Source organism: Sceloporus undulatus, chromosome 2 (assembly GCF_019175285.1).
Source record: "Sceloporus undulatus isolate JIND9_A2432 ecotype Alabama chromosome 2, SceUnd_v1.1, whole genome shotgun sequence".
Classification (NCBI taxonomy): domain Eukaryota; kingdom Metazoa; phylum Chordata; class Lepidosauria; order Squamata; family Phrynosomatidae; genus Sceloporus; species Sceloporus undulatus.
In genome coordinates, this window is record NC_056523.1 from 137,473,021 (window position 1) to 137,490,429 (window position 17,409).

Below are 17,409 nucleotides of genomic sequence, written 5' to 3' on the forward strand. Positions count from 1 at the left end.
GAATGAATCACAGTCACAGAAAAAAGTAGCAGTTCACAGTTTGGAGGCTCAGTAGCAGTGGTGTAGTGGTCTGAGCATTGGACTAGGACACAGGGAGACCAAGATTTGAATTCCAGCTTGGCTATAGAAACCCACTGGGTGACTTTGGGCAAATCACATTCTCTCAGCCTCAGAGGATGGCAAAGGCAAACTCCCTCTGAAAAAATCTTGCCAAGAAAACCCTATGAGAGGTTGCCATTAGTCGGAAATGGCTTGAAGGCAGACAACAGCAACAGCAGCAAACCCCTGTCAACACTGTGAGAATTTTCTAGAATCCTCCTCTTTCCTAAATCATGATATTTGACTGAGATTTTCTTTTATTCTCTGTAGAATGTAATCAACTGAACAGAAATTGTAAGCATTTGGCAGTGTTCAAAGGCAAAGGCAAGACAGAATTCAAAGATATAGCCACGTTAGTCCATAGAATCAGTATGTAGAGAGATCTTGTAGCACCTTTGAGACTAAATGAAAGAAAGAAAGTGGCAGCAGGAGCTTTTGTAGGCTAAAATCTACTTCCTTCCAAATGCATCTGAGAAAGTAGACTTTAGCTCATGCTGCCAATGCCTTTCTTTCAGTCAGTCTCAAAGGTGCTACAAGAGCTCTTTACGTAATGTTTAAGCCAGTTATTCTTTGCCAGTGTTGTCCTATGAAATGAATTTACAGCTTTGCATCGATTAATGGAGGGAAAGTGAACTAATTTACAGAATGAAATAAATAATTATAAATGTTCTTATATAGAGAAGAAAATACGGTAGGCAAGTTGAGTTTGTAGAACAGCCAGAGACTGAGTCATAAGGCACAGAACTGGCATGTTTTAATTGTTTTGTGTTTTGTTTTGTTTTTATAATCCTAATGTGAATGACAGTCCTCATCCCAGGTAATGTGTGCTAAAATGTGTTCTTCCTGCAGCTTGACAGAACTTCTAAATGTCTCTGTGCTAAGATACCATTGCAGGCCTGTTACTTCTGCTAGCAAAGGGTGTGCTTGGCATATTTCAAGGGGTTAGCTGCCCATGGAGGTTTATAATGTTGTGGAGGTATAGAGAATATTGCTATCATGTCCTGGAGTTCTCCTTGAAAGCTGACCAGTACTGAGAAACAGGGTGGAAAGACTGGATCCAGATTTTTCAATATCAGCTAATTCCACTGTTCAGGTGTGTATCTTTGTGTATTTCCACACCAGGCCATCATCCTAGCTTGGATATAAATGCTTCACTTACTGAGCTCAAGATTTTCCCTTTCAGCCAGTGGCACTTGTGCTTTTCCAAGCTCAGAATTGAAAATGATGTTTGGACTGACAGACACCAGTTTTTCTGGTCTTTAAGGCAGTAGAATTTATGAACTCAGCACTCTCTGGCTGCCTTTGACATTTCCAAGCCATTAAATCATTACAGGTTTGTGGAGCACAGGAGCAATTTAATCAAACAAGCCTCATTCACACCGTTAAAGAATTTTGTCAGATGTGCTCTAATCCAGTTGCCTGTAGCACCTGTAATGCCAAATCAAATGAAGCAATTACTTCTCACAGGCTGAATGTACTAAGCCTGCTAGCTGTCTCAATTGGCATATCAGGCTGAAATCTAGTAGATGAACAGTCTGAATTAACAGAATGTGTTTGAAATAAACCTGCAATGAACCAAAATGTATAAAATAATGGCAGATAATTGTGCCTTCATTATTCTTCGACAGATAGGGAATTTCTCAGTTGTATTTCCCAGAAACCATTCAGCTTTCAAAGGCAGCTCAAGAGGTTCTAACAACTCTGTCAAAATTGTCGCTTTTGGTTTCTTTTGTTGGAATGTAATCATCTCTTTTTCATTTTTTTTTTTTTTTTGTCTTTTTATCTGTCTTGGGGGAAAAAACCTACTATTGCATTTTCTCTGCCATTGCTTGGCAAGTCTATGTTCTCTTTCATCCTCCTAGCCAGTTTTTAAAGATTCTAGGTTGTGTTCCTTGATTTTAAATTTAAAAAGATCTCCCTGGAGCCCAAAACAGCTGGGGGAAAGGCAAAACAAAAAACATGGTGGAACTGCCTCATGCATCCCTCAAATGATGTGGGGTACATTGAATAAAAAGATTGTTAAATTAAGTAGTGGGATGTGGCCTTCCAAGAACAAGGAGCCATCTGCCCAGCCCTTGTTTTAATAACAGGCCACTTTACTACATACCTACTGGTATTTAATTGCATTCAGTGAGTGAGCTCATATAAAATCACCTTCAGATCTCAGCAAACAAATATAGAGATGGAGGGACAGCGATATTCCAGAAGTTCTGTATTCAAATATACAAATGATCCCCACCAAAAGGTAGATGGGCATGGGAGTGAGGGTGGGAAGTTTACCTTTTTTTTTTTAATTTAAGAAGATTCAGTATTTTAATTTCTTTTCCATACCTCTGCACCCTGCCTCTAAGTTCAAGCACAGACCCTTTTGGTGTTCCAAATAAAATGTTTCTAGCATTCACCTGTTTAAGGAACATTTCAATGCATTCTAATGCAAAGAAAAAACAAGCATCATGATTAGTGATTCCTAGGAACCTTTTCAGTGTGGGAGCCATGGAGCTGAAAAGGCTAGATTGTGTTTTAGCTTCATGCCAGGAACAAAGCTGATATGTGAGCCCAAAGCAAAGAAAGAGGAATTCTATTGTGGATTAATTCTTATGATAACAGCTGTTGAGACCATTATAACACAATTCTCTGCTGATCTATTCTGAAAAGACATTTCTTCCTGAAGAAAGAACTCTTGAGTTCTCTTACCCTTTCTGGGCTTGCCGTAAGTAGCCTAGTATCTTCAAGTCCACTATCGTACTGGTGGATAAGAGAGTCCACCATACATGATTCCTTGTATTGGTGTCTTCCAGACAGCTTGCTGGGAGACAGTGCTCTGAGGACAGCTGCATAAACTTGGAAGCAGCAGCCCATTCTCCCTCTCTGATCACTGCTTCTACCATGAATGTGATGCCTTAATTAGTAACCTCCATTCTGTCCCACTTGGTTCAAAAGTGCCTAATAGGAAGAAATAAACCCAGAACAAAGAAATTTTTGGCTTCCATTAGGATCCATCAAGACCTAATTAGAATGCTAAGTACTTAGCTCTTCAGTAGCAATGAACTAATATACTTGCTGCACTTGGAGGTAAACATGCCTAATTGTTCTTATGCAAATAGGAGGAAGACGCTGGGCCTGTGGGTCCTTATCTGTAGAGAGCATGGGGGACTGTCATTGTATTCTTGCACTGGGAATAGCTCATTCTGATGCCTGCTGCATACACAGTAGCTAAATTCATATTGATTTTTAACAACACAAAGATGGGTGCTAATTTCAGCTGTATTCCAGTTTTTCAGAAGCAGGTGGCTTTCTATATAATACCTTACAACAAAGCTAAACAAAGCAGCATAGGCAATTTTGTTTCAGGAAATTTGAAATTATTATGTAGTTACAGAAATATATAAAAAAAATGATCTTAGACTTTGCAGGAAACAGTTTTGGGTTTTTAAAAAGCGTTCTTTAATAAAATCCACAAAATTTGGAAAACAATACACCTCACTGCTCTGCTTGTGTCGTGGTATTATTTTAAAAAATTCACATATCAAACAGTTTTAAGAATATGGTGAGGTGGAGTAGAAACTGTTTGTTAATTCTTTATAACCACTTGAAAAACAGCTCAATCTAGTTTTCTTAATGTAATGATTAGACCCCTAATTTATTGCAAAATGTTTATTTTAACTGAAGCTGTCCATGGTAAAGGAAGCTGAGTATTTATAGCACTGCTGTAAATATTCTCAATATATATTTCACATGATTATGACATTTATTTTATATAGGCCTAGTTAAGGAACTTCATTTGTTTAGGAAACATATTCAGGAGTAGCCATGTTGGCCATGCAGGAAAATCCAACAAAATACAAACTCCACAAAATGATGATACCTTTATTGGCCAACAAAATGCCCAAAATACATCATGCAAGCTTTCAAATCTACACTGGCTTCTTCATCAAGTAAAGATGTTAAAAATTATACATGAGAAGAAAAGTGACACTGATAGAGTCAGAGACGTACATTTTGTCTCAGATACCCAGATGGAGGGCTCTCAGTGCAGGCAGAGCCATCCTCCTCCTTAACCATGTGGAAACCTTTGACAAAGGACAATAAAACAGGTAATAAAATTTCAACACCATTAGCAACAGAAAAATAACTTCCCTAGAGATCCAAGCTGTTACTTCTCTGTTGCTAATGGAAATTTTATTACCTCTCTTTTATTCCTCTTCTTCTTTGGTCCCCACAGGGACATAGCCGGGGGGAGGGGGGTTCTGGGGTCCAGACCCCCCCTTCAGGCTTGGGGACATTCAAGTTCCCTCCTCCTCCTCCTCCTCCTCCTCCTCCTCTCCATCAAAAGCATGGAGGACTCGGATGGTGAGGGAAAGGGGGAAAGACAGAAGTCGCAGCCAGGGAGGGAGCAGGGAGGCCCAGAGGGAGGGCGGAAGGGAGGGGGAGTGGGCGGGGGTCCCTCTTTCCCTTAAATCCCTTTTGTTTCCTCTCCATCTGAGTCCTTCCACTCCTCCTCCGCCTCCTCCTTGCTTTTGCCAGAAAAATGTCTCCCTTCCTGGGGGGAGGAGGAGGAGGAATAAGAAGGGAAGGAAGAATGATAGGACGGGAGAGGGGCGAACTAAAGAAAGGAAGGAAGAGAAAGGAGAGAAAGGAAGAAAGGAAGGCTCTAAAAGGAAGTATAAAAAAAAGAAAAGGTGACTTCTGACTTTCCTTTCAGCAGTTATATCCATTTACAATATAGTATAATAATAATAATAATAATAATAATAATAATAATAATAATAATAATAATAATATCCCTTATGCAAAATGCTGAGGTCTAGATGTATTTTGGATTTTGGAGTTTTTCAGAGTTTGGTATATTTATATATGTATAATGGGAGATGGACCCAAGTCCAACCATTAAATCCATGTTTCATTTGCATCTCATAGACATAGCCTGAAGGTACAGTGGATCCTTGTTATACGCTGGGGTTTGGTTCCAAGATCCCCCGTGTATAACAAAATCCGTGTATGCTCAAGTCCCATTAAGTATAATGACATAGCAAAATTGTGTCCCCAATAAAAAATGGAACATCAAGGTAAATTTATACTTTTTTGGAACATTTTCAAACCGTGTATGCTTAAATCAGTGTATAAAAAATCCGTGTATAAGAAGGGCCGACTGTAATTTAATACACAATATTTTTAAAATAATTTTGTGCTTCTGTACACTGAGCAGTCAGCAAAATCCTGAGACCACTATTCCTTGTACAATTCAATAATTCAGTAATTTCTCTAAACCTTCAGGATTCCCAAGTTTCCTTTTCTTGGGGTCAGACCAGATGCTCTCATGGTCAGTTTTGGATTTTGGAATAATTCAGATTCAGAAGTCCAGAGAAAGGAGACTCAGACTCTACTCTGTACATTTCTTCTGATAATGAACTCAGGTTTTCAAAAACAGTCATTTCTGGATTTTTGCAACAACAACAAAGAGGAGGGTCTGTGATGCAAAAAAGCAAGACGCTTCCTTCCAGCCTTGTTTTTTCTCTTTTTTAAAAGACAAATAAAATAAAATACACTTAGCTGGCCCCTTTTCAGCATGTCAATGGGGATGCTTTGATGGAGAGTGACTGCATGGCAGAATGGGGTTGGACTGCATCCAACTCTAGGATTCTAGGATTAATTAATTAACGTAAGGATTCAATCTCAGTGGGTCGCCAATGAAAGGTCTGCTGCAAAGGTCTGGGCCTCTCTGCCCTCCTGCCTTGGAAGCAAGGTCCATTGGCAGACCTCTGGGTTTTACTTTGCAAGGAGTTTTTATTTTTCTTATTTTCACCTTTTTAAAGAGGTTTCCCCCAAATTCTGCCAGATAATGAATCGGGGCTGTGGAGTCCATGGCCCTGTTCCAGGCAATGCTAGACTGCAGGTCCCATCATCCAGCAGCACCACAGACTGCTGGGAACTGCAGTCTAATAAGGCTGCACACTGCAGAAATAATCCAGTTTGACACCACTTTAATGCTATGGAAAATCCTGGCATTTGTAGTATGTTGTGGCACCAGAGCTCCCTGACAAGGCTAAATGTCTCACAAAACTACAATACCCAGATATTGTTGTTGTTATTATTATTATTTTCTTATATCCTGCCTTTCTCGCAATATATGAACTCAAGGTGGTGATTTTCTATAGCCTTAATCTAAAGTATGTCTTTCTACAATGTACAATGTAAATTACATAATTAGTTGGGGATGCTTTGATTGAGAGTTCCTGCATGGCAGAATGGGGTTGGACTGGATGGTCCTTGCGGTCTCTTCCAACTCTGTGATTCCATGATTCTATAGCACTCTGATCCTACTGTGATTTTAATTGTTTTTAAAGTTATAAAGTTTTAAAGTTATAAAGTCTTATAATGCAAGCCATGCACTGATGGACTATTGCACTATAATTTTTTATTGATTGATTTTATATCCTGCCTTTCTCCCAAAATAGGATTCTCTTAAAGGGGTTTGTTTTTTATAAAAAGAAGGGAACGTACTGTATAATGTCTTGTAATTAAAAATCCCTCTTGGAAGTGGGAATGAAATGTTGTGTGGATGCAGTCTGGGTTCTTAGCTCAGCTCAGAAGTTGGAATGCAATGTCTCAAAGCATGAACAGGGTGTCTCAGAGCATGAACAGAGTGGCTGCCGCTCATTGCTTGAGCAGCTACACTTTGCTTTATCGACCTGAATTTATCTGATTTAAACACCTTCAGAGGAAGGACTCAGTTTGCATCTGCACTGAAAAAATAATCCAGTTTGATGCCACTTTAACTGCCCTTGGCTCCATGTCGTGGAATGCTGGGATTTGTAGTTTGTTGCGGCACCTGACAGAGATGGCTAAACAGCTCCTCAAAACTACAAATCCCAAGATTCCATAGCACGAAGCCATGACGGAAGCTAAAGTGGTGCCATTCTGAGGTAAATGCTCAACCCTTTTTTTGTGTCTTGGTGGGGGGAGGCTCTTAGCCTCTCAAAATGGTGGCACTTAGTCTGGACCCCCCTTCCCAACATCCTGGCTACGTCCCTGGTCCCCACATGGTCAAGCGGCCTCTGCCTGTATTGAGATCCCTCCAGACCAGGGGTAGGCAATATTTTTGAACCGGGGGCCGGGTTGCTGTCCCTCAGACAACTGGGGGGCCGAACCAAAAAATAAATAATTAAATAATTTTTTAAAAAAATTAAATATATAAATAAACCAGGACAAATGTAGGACAAAATTTTCAAATGGAAGACACTTTTTTTTAAAAAAAAAAATGGAGGACACGCGAAAAAATTTGCTGATTTTTTAAAAAATGTTAATATAAATGCATGTTTCTGAGGCTTCTATAGACAATTGCCCCCCAAAGGCCCCAGCGGCAATCGGCAGCAGGACCGGGCTGGGGCCGGTCCCAAGGCCTCGCCGGGCCACATTTGGCCCGCGGGCTGCAGGTTGCCTACCCCTGCTCCAGACCATCTTAACTGACAACATCTGAGACAACAGATCAAATGTTATAACATCTGAGACAAAACATAGGCATATAACTCTAGCAGCGTCATTTGTTTTTTCATGTATGATTTTTATATCTTTGCCTGATGAAGAAGCCAGTGAAACTTCGAAAGCTCACATAATGTAATTTGATGAGGTATGAGCTCTGCATAGATTCTATACTAAATATCTAAACTAAGTAAACACTAAAAGGAAGGTATATCCTTCACTCTGTTCTCATCATTCTACCATCTGTTGATATTTGTCAAATAATACAACCATATTCTTTGCACAGTGGTGCAGGTAGTTTGTGGTCACTCTTTTACGTCTTTCCATTCTATTGATTTGCTACCTGTAGTTCACATGAGAAGGTGCGTTGTCTTCCACTGCTTCCAGTGCACTCCACTACTTCCAGATGTTCTTTGTACTAATAGCAAAGTGATCCTTGGCAGCAGTGACCTGTTCAGTAACTGTTTAGTTACATAACAAAAGAACTGCAACATTTGTACCATGATAGCTAGTCTAATGGTTTACACTGTAGTGACATTTTTCTAATCAGCAGTAGTGCATGTAAGGCTGCAACGCCAAGAACGTCTAGATGTTGAGGCTGGTCTCTATTATTCTTTTTGAGCAAAAGTATAAGATGTTCTTAGTGAGGTATTTTACAAAACCAGGGTAGTTTATCCACTCTTACCTCATTAAAAAGATCACACAATGCTCTGTGCCTTTCCCATGTATTTCTTTTCCTTGGCCGTGTCTACAGTGATTGAATATTGGATGTAAAAACCAATGCCTGGGGCTTGTGTGTGTTTCTGACTTTATTGTTTGCTTTGTTGCATGTTCACTAATATTTTCTCAGGTAAAACAAGTTTGTTTCTGAACTGAGATTTTAACACTTTCTCTTTTGTGCTTTTTTCAGTGTTTCTTAGTTGCAGCATCCTGCTTCAGCTACAGTTTAATTTTGTCTTTTTAAAAAAGCAACAACTATTTTTGCAGTGTAACAGATGTGCGCTTGTCCAGAAATACAGACCACTAGGGAGGGGAAGAGGAATACCTTGACCTTTTTTGTTCTTCTTTCCTTTGACTGTTGGACGGGGGTGGGAACAGAGATGGGCTGTGCAGTGAGCGTAGCTTCTATTGCCTTTGGCTTTCATGGGCGCTTATGCTGTTCTCTAAGGATAGAGCTTTCTCTATGCTTTAATGTAGCTAGTAGAATCCTAATCTATCCATAGTGAGAATGCTCAGAAATAACACACTGTCTGTAATTATTTCTGTGGTCATCTCTTCCCCTTATTAGCATATGGATGCCTCATGTGGCCATTGAGGGTGCACCTCCACTGTGGAATCCAGCAGGCACAGCAAAATCATAAGGCCTTGGCTATCATTTCCTTTGGAAGAACACATTTCTAGTCTTTAAGATTATGGCTTAAATGTGTGTTTTCAGTTAAACTGATAAAGGATTAATCAGAGATTTTAGGTTCTGTATGTGGCTGCCTTCTCATATGGCAGGCTGGATCCCGCTCTGTGATTCTCCAGACCAATTTCAACTTTAATGTTCTAAAGAATTTCTGTACTCTTTCCTGTCTCCATTAAAATTCTGAAAATCACTGCCCATATCTAGTGTAGTTTTGAAAGGTGGCCAGGAGAGGGGGGGGAGTCCTTTTGCATAGCAAGGTCTCTCTTTTATTTATTTGTAATTGGCAGTCACATGGAACAAGCAGATCTCATCCTATGGTTATGACTACAGATCTCAGCAGAGGTTAACCACCAGGATGGGACCATAACATGCACTCTGCCTGTGGCAAGTCATTGCTGCTTTTGGATATTTTTGGTTGTTTTTAAAACATAGGTCTTGCCATTCTTACAAGATTGAAAGTGAATGTCAAGATAATAAAACAACAAACACCACACAATTCTATGTGTGTGGGAGTAAAATTAAGATATAAAATGGAGTGTATCAAAAGAACATAATATAACAGGGAATGAAATTCCACAGAAGTAGCATAAAGCCTTGTCAACCTCCCTTAGAAGCTCTCCCAGATAACCATATTTTAACAAGATTATGGAACTAAGATGGGGAAGGCATTCCACAGGGGAAGCATTATCAGGGACTGGGCCTTGTGCCTGCCTGCCTAACTTCACTTGGTAGGCAGGACTTGTGATGATGAACAGAGTTACAAAGGAGCCTGCTTGGAAATCATGCTACACAGCAGTTGTTTTGTCTTGGCTCATGCTGCAGCTCTCATATGCAACACTGGCCTTTATTTCAGCTGTGAAATGTATGTATTTCCTTATGGTACTTTCTATATCACCTGTCAACACAGATGTTGAGATGGTTTTCTCTCTCTCTCTCTCTCTCTCTCTCTCTCTGTGTGTGTGTGTGTGTGTGTGTCATGTAAACCTTCTTGACAACTGGGCTGAAGGTGATAAATAGTCTCTAAAAGACCAAATCAAACAACATCAAAGTAGAATTAAAACAATATCAGTGCAACCAGTATAATGTGTGATTTTTCATTACATTTTCAGTTTTTAGAATTGCTTAACTGTCAATGCCTTCATCTTTTTGAAAAAAAGAGAGGAAATAGCATGCACCTATTTCCGTAATATCTTTTGGTTGAAATGTTGCTGCTGTAGTTAGTTCATGTTTTGTATTTGCTTATCTGGAGACCTTAAATGCATAGTTGAAATAGAGGATTTTAGTAGCTTTGGCAGCATTTGAAATCAAATGATGATTGCTAGTGTTCTTCAGGCACTCAAGGGGAATCAATTGGCAACATTAAAAAGGGCAGACCACTGGGCTTTCCTTGGTGTGTTTATGTCTACAGAGCATTCTCACTGCGGGCTAGCAGTCCCATGCTAGGTCTGCTTGATAAGGCACTGGTGGAGGGCTGCTTTGTGTTTTGTTTCTCTCTCATTCATTTCCAAGGTCTCTTTCTCTTTCCTGTGGCTCTGGTGACAGGCACCATCCGTAAGGCTCAGAACCTTCTGAAACAGTATTCTCAGCAGTGTCTAGATGGGAAAAAGGGGGCCTCTAACCTCATTCCTATGGAAGGTAATCACCTCTCTCACTTTCACTCTTTGATTTTGATTTGGGTTTGAGATTTTCTTCCCTCTTTCAGGGGTTCTGTTAGTCCTTAGCTCTACTGTTGATATATATGCCTTCGGTGGCACTCTAATAGATTGGTAAACAGCATCTGATTTTGAAGACAGCTCTTTTACATAGCTCTGAAGAGCTGCGGGCCATTTAAAAATTTAAGTTAACCAATGTGCAGTTTGATTGGCTAACAGAAGCTCTGCAGTAAGCTTGATGACCTTTCTTTCCACATTCTGTCCTTGTCCTCTTTATTTCTAAAGGTAGTAGCCCTTTCAAAGGTGACCAAGTTGTAACTCTTAAATTCCTGATGTCACTTTCTCTTTTTAGAGAGAACATATGTTTGCACGTGCTTTTTACTATCAGCCATGCTTTATATCAAATATTTATCCTACTTGAAACTGCTACTACTATTATGATCTCCAAAGAAAGGGTGGTAGATTGGGTTGCCAGGAAAATGTTTATAACTGTCTGACAAGCCAATAAAACCTGAAATGACAAGCACTCATGCTGTGATGGTCCTGGATAAACCACTCCTTCTGTTATGCCTGCTGACATCCCGCTAGGTCATGAGCATGATTTACGAGTTAAACATCTTTCCGATACGCTGGTTGACAAGCATGGGCCAGCTGCTGGTAAGTACCATAATAAAATGTAAGCTGGCTAATCTAACATTGCTTTTTAAAGTATTTTCTTGTGACATTCTCTTAGGAGCTTTCTAGAAGGAATAAGTGGGCACTGCTCAGGGTGCATGGCACTTGCTTGCCACACACACTGTGCTGGTCCCTGTGCTGGTCTCTGCCATTCTTAAAGACAGCCTGATGTCTAAAAGAGTTGGTGTGGATGTGGGTTATAGGTGTGCCAGAATCTTGGCTTTTTAATATCATTCACTCTTCACTTTGGTGTAACTTTTCTCCAAGTATTTTTACACATGACTATCTGCTGTAATGTACAAGTTCTGAAAATCCCCACCTTGGAGTGAGTTTTGAATGGATATGCATATCTTCTCAGTGCCATATAATGATAATTATTTATTCCAACAATGTGAGTGGAAAGATATAAGAACTAGAAAGAAAGATGGTATCCTCATCTTGCCTGGCATCTCCAAAGGCCATCATATAATTACAATATTTGTGAGCATTCCTATTCCAACCAGATTATATGTGCCCTCTGAATGGTAGACTTTTCTCTCTCCATATCCTAACTATCAGTGTGTATAATGGCCAAATAGATTTCACTTACTTTCCTTATCTTAGTAAACAGCCCTATGGTCATTAGTTTCAATAAGGAATGTTAAGAAATGGCTGGTGCCTAACAGAGTTTATCTGCAGAAGACTAATACAGTCCGCCCTCTGTATCCACAGATTTTTTAAGCAATGGATTCAAGTATCTACAGTTTGAAAGTATTTTTAAAATGTATAAATTCCAAAAAGCAAACATTGATTTTGCCATTTTATGTAAGGGGAGCCATTTTACAGCTATGCTGTTGTATTTAATGGGATTTGAGCATCCACGAATTTTAGTATCCACTGGGAGTTCTGGAACCAAACCCCAGCACATAACAAGGGCCCACTGTATACTCCCTGGTATAAGCATGATGATAAACTGAAGTTATGAAGTGCTCTAACAGAGTAAAATTATTGAGAAGATTCTGCTGGTATGAATGGAAGGTCCTTACTTGTCCCCATATTGCTATGTCATAAATGTTGAGTGCCATAGTACTAAGAAACTGTGTCTATGAAGTCCCTAGTCTTCAGTTTCATCAGCAATTAAAAACAGATGTCTGTCAAACCAAGATATAGTGCAGAAATCCTGGGTTCTTGGCATAGCTCTTTCTGAATGAATTGGATATGGACAGCATATTTGGTTGCTTCCCTATCTGGAGCAGTAAAATTATTATTATTATGTTTATTTATACCCCGCCTTCCTCCCAGTACAGGGACTCAAGGCAGCTTTGCCTAAGCACAAAGCATGTAAGGGAGAAGTTAACATAGAAGTCTTCCCTCAGTCATGTTGTGTTTCCTATACATAGGCAGATTTAATATGGGGAAATTTTAACCAGGAGTAATTCCTGCAATGTTATATAGTACAATCACCTCAGATATGTAATTTGATTGTATTGATTGGGTTGCATGGCTTTCAGAGGGTTGGCACCAGAAATCTGTGTCAGTATCAGCCAGGAAGGAATAAGGCATCAGAACTGGAATTGAGGGAGGAGGCTATTTTAATGAAATAGATATACAGTATATGCCATTATTCACAGTGAAGAAACTGATGGCTCAGACAAAAAATATACAAATCATGGAAGAAAGATCCATCAGGTTGGAGGTTTCATCAGCTTTTGGCTATTTTGAACAAGTGATCTTGACAAAGAGGCTAAATATATACTGACTGCTGGAGCATCAAACATCGTGTTCTGCTATTTTGGACATATTTATTTGATCTTTTGTCTTCAGGACAGATTATCATGGCATTTTGGAGATATACTGATTTCTTGTAGCAAAAAGGGTTTTGAAAGCATTACCTTAGTTATCATCTGGAGTATTATTAATTTTTCATTCCTGGCTCTTATTGGGTGGCACCTATTTTGGGAATGAAATATGCTACTAAATCAAAGCCATCTGAGCCTGTATTCTGTGTTGCATATGGAACTGCAATGTTTATTTTAGAAATTAGCTGTTGGGTTGGTGTGTATGTACAGTATATGTATGCAGATTATATTGTAAAGAGTTCTTAAAAGATGAGACAATCTCGATATTTTAATTAGTATGTTTAGTTTATTAGATTTTATTTTTTACTATACATTAATTTTAAATTAATTCTCATATGCCAAACAAGAGAATTGGTTCTTTTCAGGATAAAACTCTTTAACAGAAATTATGTTAAAAGAAGGCAGAAGTTAATTAACAGTAAATATATTTGCACTAATTAAAGGAAGTTACAGTGGATGTGTTCTATCATTCATAGTTTGCCTTTCCTTCCATGGTTCCATATAGGTGCTCAAGATACCTCATTACTGCTTTTTCCGTTCTTGATCAACCAATGTTCTGCTGAAGTATGAATCTCATTTTTACCCCTAGTGCACACAAATGTGGCGAGTTTTCCCTATGGGAAGGCATGAGGCAAAATGATGGGCCTTCTGTTAAGTTTGAAGTCAGTGTGTTAAATAGGAGCTGTTCCACTCCAGATGAATACATCAGATATGTTTGTATGTTATGTAGTTACATGAAACTGACATCTTGTATGCATATGCAATCCCCACAGGAAGAGATGACATGTTGGACATGGAAATTGATGCATACATCCACTGTGTTAGTGCCTTCATCAAACTGGCCCAAAGCGAGTACCAGCTTCTGACTGAAATCATCCCAGAACACCACCAGAAGAAAACATTTGATTCTCTCATCCAGGTCCTGTTAAAACATAGTGTGGCTCCTTCCTTTGGCTGTTGTGGAAAACCCAGTGTTCACTTCCCTGACTCGTCCCATTTTCCCCTCTCCTGCAGGAATCTTTAGACAACCTGATGATAGAAGGCGACAACATTGTCTCTGCAGCTCGGAAGGCCATCATGCGTCATGACTATTCAGCTGTGTTGACCATCTTCCCCATCCTGAGGCACTTGAAGCAGACAAAGCCAGAGTTTGATCAAGTTTTGCAGGTAACTGGTCAGCCAGAAAATGTGCTGTCACCAGGTCATGCATAGTCATGGAGCAGGATCTAAATTACATCAGGATCTGTGCCTTGGATAGGATTAGTTAGCTGTTGGGAATGGTCCTGTCGCCTAAATTAATATAAATAGAATATCCTTAGAGAGGTCATTTTATAATAAAGGCGGTCCAGTTACAGGTCTCACTGAAAGTGATAGACAGGGTGCCTCTGAAACCTGAAAACTGATAGACAGGGTACCTCTGAAACCTTCACAAGAAGGAAGATATTTGTAATTGCATAATAAAACCTCAGTTAACAAAGCTTTCAACAAAGAAGCTCCTTTTTACAAACTGTTTTTACACCCCAGTCCCCCTTTTCCTCCTAGTCCTCTGCCTAAGTTGAAACAACTTGCATTGGGAGGATGTGAATAAGGGCTGGAGAAACACAGGCTTTCAGATCACTCTGGAATCCTTTACTCTGTGTCTGAACAGCAAAAAAGATTTAAAGGGGAAAGCAGATAAGCCTGTCTCACCAGCTAACACCAGCATGTTAAAACAAAACAAAACCATAGAAGTGTAAGTTTGGTCAGCTAAGTAGACATCATAAGAAAAGTGGATAATGGAGAAAGGGAAAAAATCCCTGGATGCAAGTACTTTCAAGTACCATCTAGAAGATTCAGAATGTTTTTGTTCACTTAACCAAGGGTTACCTGACCTGGTTGTGTCATTTCACATGTGTATATTGTTAATTTTGGATAATAAATTTGTGGAAGCATGTCAAACTACTTTTCTCTTTTGAGAAGTAGGAATCTGTTCCTGTTATTGCCATATTATTTCTAGTACCAAATTTTCTGTTAAATAAGTCGTAGCTAGAATCACATCTACTTCATTAACTGAGGTATATCTGTATGCTGCTGTGTGCCGTAAGTCATTTCCAACTTATGGTGATCCTAATGTGACTCCTATTATGGGGTTTTCCTGACAAGTTTTGTTTAGCTGAGGTCTACCATTGCCTTCCCCCTGAGGCTGAGAGCATGTGGCTTGCTCCAGGTCACCCAGTGGGTTTCCTAGCCAAGGGGGGAATCAAACCCTGCTTCCAGAGTTGCAGTCCAACACTCAACTTACTACACCATGCTATATTATTCATCTGTATCAGTATACAAAGGAGATTTTGTGGCATCTTTGAGACTGAGATAAAGAGCTTTGTATGAGGTTTTATAACTGACACCTTAAAATGTCCTATACAAAGCCAGTAAAATATATTCCCTACAACTCACATATGCATAGCTACATTTTTCACTATCTGACGGTTCCAGAGAGTTGTGTAGTGGATGTAAAACTATTTAATGCAAAAAATTAATAATCTGGGATTAAATAAAGAACAAGAATGGCTGCTTAGTAAGAGAGCTCCTTAATATTAGGTAGAAAAATGTTTTAGGTCACAAATGAATGAGAGTTGGCTGAGGCCCCCAACTTACAGACTGGAAAGCACCTCAGTTCACAAGCTCACACACCCAGCTCATGAAGAAGTCAGAGCAACTCAGAGGATGGCAGTGTAGCCCCAGAACAGCATAAAAACACATACACTGTCTGTTCAGATGTCTGATATTTTATAGACCAGTTTGAATAAGCAACAATTTCTAAAGTCTGGTAACTGTCACGACAGATGGGTTAACTGCAGATTTTGTTACATCTGTATATTGGACAGCTTGGCTGGGTTATGCATTCTGGCACTTCTGTGGCTTTGTTTAGTCCATGCTTTTAAACATCAAATTTATAGTAGCTAGTTAAATATGGAATGTGAAGATTATGAATTTCCAGAGCTTGGAAAGTTACTTTAAAAAGTAATTCACTTGTAATATGTTGCAATATTAAAGAAAGAAAAGTAATTCATTATTGTGTTACTTTTCAATTGCTTTTTACAGAAGGTTTAGCATTGATGAGATTAGCATAAAAACAACAAAATTCCACAGATAGTATACCAAAAATACACTTTAAAAATAACTAGAAAATATTATTCTTCGTTGTTGTTGTTGTTTTTGTGTGGCATCCAGCAGTTTCCGACATAACTTATCTCCAAGCTCATAGTCCAACACTGAAACCACTACACCGCTCTGGCTCTTACACTTTATTCCTTACACTTTAAAATCTGGTGTTGTTCCCAATTGCATCCCTTCCTTGTTTTAAAAAAAAATAAAAATGGAAAACTCCTTCCAAGTAACCACACTACATATAACTTGTTAACTTCTATCCTCAGTACCTTTCTGATGAATGAGCTTAACTCATGCTATTAAGAATAACAGAACTTGTGGGGGCTTTCCTAACATCAGTGAGTGAGAAATGGCTATGCATCTGGTGGATGATAATAGCCATCTGTCCCTTTCCAAATCCCTTTCTTTTGAATTGTCTCATGTATTGCACTGGATATTTCAGGGCACTGCAGCCAGCACTAAGAATAAGTTGCCAAGCCTCATAACTTCAATGGAGACCACAGGAGCCAAAGCTCTAGAGGACTTTGCAGACAACATTAAGGTACCTATTGTTATTCACCTGTATCTTTTTAGCTGCTACGACAAGATCCAGAGATCTCTGTAAATATCCCATTAATTTTATTAATTTTATTAATTTTAGGAATTGTGCTGAATCCTGGAAGTTATCTTGGGTAGGGAAGATTAAGAAGGAACTGACATTCTAAGTTTAGAATGTTTTTCCATCTAAATTGATTTAATAATGTCTGTTAGCAGGCCCGATTGCCAATCATATGGGAAAGTCCACAGAATGTTTTGTAAATGTGCACAGATGTTTTGTCTGCTATGGAGGTTTCTTTAAAAATATTTTTGTCTGAGTATGTTTCTGCAGTCACCAGTAGATGGTGTCCTTGGCCTTTAGGGTTTTAGAAATATGTTTGGTGCAGAAAAAATAGCATCATAACAAACTGAGGATAGTTTTCAACTATATCCATTTTTAACCATCCATCAAATATCTGTTGTTTTTTTCATCCTTAGAATAATCCTGACAAGGAGTATAATATGCCAAAAGATGGGACAGTCCATGAACTCACCAGCAATGTATGTGAAGACAATTCAGAATGTCCTTTGGTAA

At 39.1% G+C, this 17,409-nt stretch overlaps 1 protein-coding gene across 20 annotated transcripts in view; it reads left to right on the forward strand.

Moving 5' to 3' along the window:
- The window catches only part of EXOC7 (exocyst complex component 7), a 100,970-nt gene that overhangs the window by 69,389 nt on the left and 14,172 nt on the right, over positions 1–17,409 (forward strand). For 4 of the 20 annotated variants that reach the window (XM_042449371.1, XM_042449375.1, XM_042449372.1 and 1 more), the window contains 6 exons: positions 10,496–10,621; positions 11,227–11,295; positions 13,925–14,070; positions 14,166–14,318; positions 16,741–16,839; positions 17,313–17,375. In XM_042449371.1, the coding sequence (XP_042305305.1) occupies positions 10,496–10,621; positions 11,227–11,295; positions 13,925–14,070; positions 14,166–14,318; positions 16,741–16,839; positions 17,313–17,375 (656 nt within the window). Of the gene's footprint in view, positions 1–904; positions 917–10,495; positions 10,622–11,226; positions 11,296–13,924; positions 14,071–14,165; positions 14,319–16,740; positions 16,840–17,312; positions 17,376–17,409 lie in introns of all 20 variants that reach the window. The other 16 variants (XM_042449374.1, XM_042449382.1, XM_042449383.1 and 13 more) reach the window with 7 other exon arrangements.